This window comes from Quercus suber, unplaced genomic scaffold, assembly GCF_002906115.3.
Source record: "Quercus suber isolate HL8 unplaced genomic scaffold, Cork oak 2.0 scaffold_19, whole genome shotgun sequence".
NCBI lineage: Eukaryota > Viridiplantae > Streptophyta > Magnoliopsida > Fagales > Fagaceae > Quercus > Quercus suber.
Genome location: NW_027069484.1, coordinates 1,190,185 through 1,195,329, shown reverse-complemented (window position 1 = coordinate 1,195,329; position 5,145 = coordinate 1,190,185). Strand labels below are relative to the sequence as shown.

At 33.3% G+C, this 5,145-nt stretch overlaps 1 protein-coding gene across 1 annotated transcript; it reads left to right on the top strand.

Moving 5' to 3' along the window:
- The first annotated feature begins 2,208 nt into the window (after positions 1-2,208).
- Positions 2,209-4,881, top strand: LOC112038084 (uncharacterized). The gene is made up of 5 exons (XM_024070908.2): positions 2,209-2,356; positions 2,469-2,521; positions 4,088-4,261; positions 4,346-4,426; positions 4,528-4,881. Exons 1-5 carry the CDS (start codon positions 2,309-2,311, stop codon positions 4,694-4,696), a joined length of 525 nt encoding a protein of 174 aa, XP_023926676.1. The 5' UTR covers positions 2,209-2,308; the 3' UTR covers positions 4,697-4,881.
- The last annotated feature ends 264 nt before the right edge of the window (positions 4,882-5,145 follow it).

Genomic DNA, 5,145 nt, shown 5'->3' with positions numbered 1-5,145 from the left:
GTTCTGGTGCCAAGTTCTTTAGTTATAATTTTAATAGTTGTTTTTTCTGTTAGGTCAAGGCTCAAGACGGCAAACTAAGTGGCCATTCTTAGGCCAAGTTGGCAGCCCATAAAAAGTTGTCATTTTGTTGTAATAAGGCTTCTCTCCCTACCTCACTAAGTGAGATTTTTATTTTATTTTATTTGTTGTTTTGTTCTTCTTCTTCTTAAATAAAATTATTTATTTAGCCCCCTTAAAAAAAAGAGTTGTGTTGAACTGATCAAGTATGGTCAATTAATCCAAAATTCAACTTCTAAAATAATATTAAGTGAAAGTTATAATTTACCATCTTTGTGCTTTGATCGTATCACAATTTAATCAATAATATTCAATTGTTACATTTCCCCTTTAAAGTTTGAATCAAAATAAATTGAAAGAGTTTTGTTGAAATTTATTAACATATTTTATAATTTTTGAACAAACCTTCAATTACAAACTATTACCTTGTGGTTTGACCATGTTATATTATAATTCCACAAAATTTTCAATTGCTACATCTTAGCCTCCAAAGTTTGTATATATAAAAAAAATCAGTAACATGTTTTCCGACAAAACACTAACAATTTTATTTTAGTCCAAACATTAAGCAGTTAAATGTAACAATTAAAAGTTTTTAAATTAAATTATGACAATGTCAAATCTTAAGAGATAAATTATAATGAAATTTGTATTATTAAACTATGAGAATGCACACTTAGCTGTCACAAGTCTCACCTAGAAATTGAAGCAAGAAAAATATAGTTTGTAAGGAGGAGTTGGTTTTTAGCTTTGAATTACGCTATGCTTTGCCTTTAGAAAATATACATGGATTATAAATGAAATGAAAAATACTGCTCACAGAGTCACAGTCACCACAAACATCACTTTATTTTCTTTTGGCCCACCAAAGCAATGCTTTTACGTTTACTCAGTCTTCTATGAAGAACAAAACAGTAACACAACATGTGCCACACTTGACTTTGATTCACAACCCCATTTATACGACTAATTGTCCTTTTCACATGAAAGGACAAAAAACTTTAGAAATTGTTGTTAACGTTACATTAAATTTTATCATCCAAAAGTCATGCTTTGGTCCCTTGACCACATGCCCAAGGGACCAGAGCGAAATCGTGTCCAAAATTTTGATTCCATAATTTCATTCTTTTTCTTACAAATATCCCCATCCTAATAATCATCACTTTATCAATGATTCTTTTTCATCCAGAGAAAATCTATAGAAACAAATTTAAAAAAAAAAATATTTCACACTTACTAATATTGTAGATTATTAGTGATAAATAAAAAAGTAATATTAATAGTCAGTCTAAATAATAATTAATAAAAGCTTGGCAATTCAATTATTGTGAAAAATATTGTGAAATTTGTTGTGTGCACAACATTGCTCTTTCATCAATGGTTTGAAAAGTAATTCTAGCCTTTTTAGGACCACAAACAATCTTTTTTCCTTTAATAGGTATTGGTCTTTATCCATATTTCTTTCTTTCATTATCATTTGACAAGGTCAAAATTCTTAATTTTTAAATAAAAGATTTTTCTGAATAAAATAAAAAGCAAGATTATATTATAACTAGAATAATATGTTTTTTTTTTTTTTTAATTTCACAATTTTTTTACTACAACTTTAGCGTAGCAGACTTACACATAGACTCACAATTTTTCTTCCACCGCTCACACACTACTATATCACATTAGCAAAAAAAATATTGTGAAATAATTTGTGATCCTATATATTTTTTTTTCTTGATTGTTAGCGTGTTTTTATTTTATTTTTAAATAGTCACTGCTCTGTCTGGACCCTTTAGTTTGGGCCATTCAAACCCATACACATAGACTCACACTAAAGGCCATTCAAACCCATACACATAGACTCACAATTTTTCTTCCACCGCTCACACACTACTATATCACATTAGCAGAAAAAAAGTAGTGAAATAATATGTGATCTTATATTTTTATTTATTGATTGTTAGCGTGTTTTTATTTTATTTTTAAATAGTCACCGCTCTGTCTGGACCGTTTAATTTGGGCCATTCAAACCCACTAAGGATAAATCCCAAATTTTATTTCGAGCTAAGCTCTAATCTTTAACTTTTAGTGGCTCAGATTAATCATGGCCCAGCCCAACAAAGCCCAGCTACTTTCACACCCTGAACTATAGAATCTTTGCAAAACAAAAACCTCGTCCCTGTTGTAGGGCAACCTTAAACCCTAACCTCAAAATTTGTAGCAGACGAAGAAATCTGAAGCACATACATACAATATAGAAATGTCGGACAACGATTCGGACGCACCTGAGGAACTCACATACGAGCAGGTTTGTTCTAATCTGTTTCGAGAAATCAACTTTAAGCAACAGAAAACACTTTCAGGAAACAAAAAATTTTGATATGGGTTTGCTTTGTTTTTCTTGATTTCCTGTTGTGTAGGGAGCACAACAAGATGAGGAGATAAGAAAAGTTCAGAAAGAAAATAAGACCAGGTTTTTGCTTTCTTCTGCTTTGTCCGTCATTTTTTAACCAAATAGCGCTTTTGTTTTATTTTAGGACCTGGATGGTACTATGATTATTGGTCGAGAATTACTATGTAAAATTTTCTGAAATGTATTAAATTTAGACTCTATTGGATTTCACAGGTCTATGGTTTAAATACTTGTAATTTATTTGAGATGATTTTAGGTACTAATATAGAAATTTGAGCTAGTGTATATGTGTTACATTCATTGTCTATGAGTTTGTGCGTGTGTGTATTATATGGACTATGTGATTATCTGGCAGTTTGCTTTGAATTTTGACACTGTTTTTCACCTTAGATGTCCGATTTCAACCTTTGTTGATTAAGATGGGGCTGAATTCTTTTCATATGATGCTGCCTTTACTGAATGTTTTGCTATGAATTCAGATTTTTATTTTTTTTTGGGTTATTGAATTTGAAGCTGACTCGGGTTAACATGTGGGATGTTAAGGCACTGCTTGTGAAGGTTGCTGTTAACTATGAGATTTGTTAGGAATTTCATGCAAAACAGAGATGTTAGAAACTTAGAATAGGGATGCTCTTCTTGCTGTGGAGTGTGGACCTGTGGTGATGATTTACCTCAATTCGGTCTATATGAATAATATAGGTATGAAGGTACAAGGTTCGGAGAGTACATTGGTAATAATTTTTAGAAAAGTTGAGAAACATGACCTTTCATATGTTGAAAATTACACACACACACACACACACGATAACCTTGGATTGGCTCAAGAGTACCTAAAAGATGCTTAGAACATGAATATCTCAAGCATCAGAAATTATGTGGTGGGATCTGTGGAGGATGAGAATGTAGTTCAGTTCGCATAGTTAAGTGTATCCATGGATAGTTAATAGGAAATTTATGGGTAGGTTTGGGGTAACTGTATATTTTTTGTTAACTGGCTCTTCCCAGAATCATAACCAATGGATAGTTGGAAGAGATGGCAAATTATAGGATGTTATGTAGGTTGCTGCCCTATGCCCTTCAGGAGCGGGATATGCAAACAACTATAGAGGAATGAATTTAACATTGTAGCCAAATTAATTGTAAAAATATATGGAAGGATCTTAGGGTTAAGGCATGTGAGAGGAGGAAAGTTCAATATCCAAGCAATGATGCGGGTAATGGAAAGTAATTAATACACCATTAGCTACACAAACAATTTACATGGAACATTACATGCATTGTCAAGAGCCTTGTAGTTCAGCTAGTTGGCACCTCCTAGTGTTTCTAAAGGAGACATTCAGGGTTCAAATCCTCCCTCCCTCATTTTAACTATTGATTTATCCAAAAAATAAAATTGGAACATTACATACATTAACCAATTTTACAAAAATTGGGAAGGCCTGCATTCAGATGCTACCAAATCCTGATTATTTTTCCTCCCACTTCCGTGCCAAAATTTTTGCTGAAATTCAAATTGAAAATGTGCACATATACTTCTTAGCATTTTGGTGGTGCTGTTGAAATTACTTAGAAATATACTATTAAAGTGTGCAAAATATAGTGCTTGATGGAATTTTGTCCATTTAGGGTTGTCCGTGAAGAAAAAGAACGTCGTAGGAAATGGGCCCAAAACTTAACACCAAGACCATCTCGAAAAGGTCAGAGTGCTAAAGATGCAAAGGAAGCTGAAACACAGGAGTCTATGGGCAATGATGGGATGCTTCCAAATGATATTGTTAATGTGCTTGCAGCTCGTGAAAAGTAAGATGTGTCTCTTCTCTCTGTGTTCATGTGTCTGTGAGTTTGTTTCTAGATTCTAACAAAAATGATGTAATCTCTCTGCAGAAAAGTTTTCTTATCAGACTCAGAGGATGAGAAGCTTGAGGTGAAGCCCACTAAAAGAAAGAAAAAATCCAAAACCTCGGGGTGAGGGAGCTCTTCCTTTCGAATTGGTGGAAAAGAATTCCTTTTGAGGTCCACGTTACTTTAAAAATAGAATAATGATTTTATTGCATTGTGATTTGCAGGATAGAAACTGTTATTTTGAAGGACATAGGTCCTCCTCAATGCTTGCAGAGTTCCTTAGAGTTCTTGAAGCAAAGGAAAATGCAAGTTTCAAGGTCATCATCGGTTTTGAACAATTCCAACCAAGCTTTACGTCTTCTTTCTACTTCTGGTGTGATAAGTAAGAAATGACAAATTCTTATGTCAATTTGTTATTATTAGTCTGTTGTACACTTGGTACTGATGCTATAGTTGTGTCATCGATTGCCGAGCTTGAGTGCAAGGTTCATAAAAACAATCCAGAGGCCATTGTGAACTAAATATCAAAATGTGGCGAATTGCAATTTTGCCTTCTTATTTATATATCTTTTTCCTAATTGGAGTTTTGAGATAGAATGAAGAGTGACATGTCTATCAAAAGGTACTGTGTAGGCCTAATGCATTCCAATACTGTCTCCTACTCACCTAATGGCCTGTTTGAAAGTTTAGAGAGGGAGGAGAGTAGAAGAGAGTAGTGGGGAGGAGAGTAGAGGGGGATAGTTATTCTCTACCTTGTTTGGATTAATTTTTAAAATTAGTAAGGGGGGAAGGGAGTAATTAACCCTTCCTCTTGTTTGGATGTTTTAAAAATTAGGATGGAG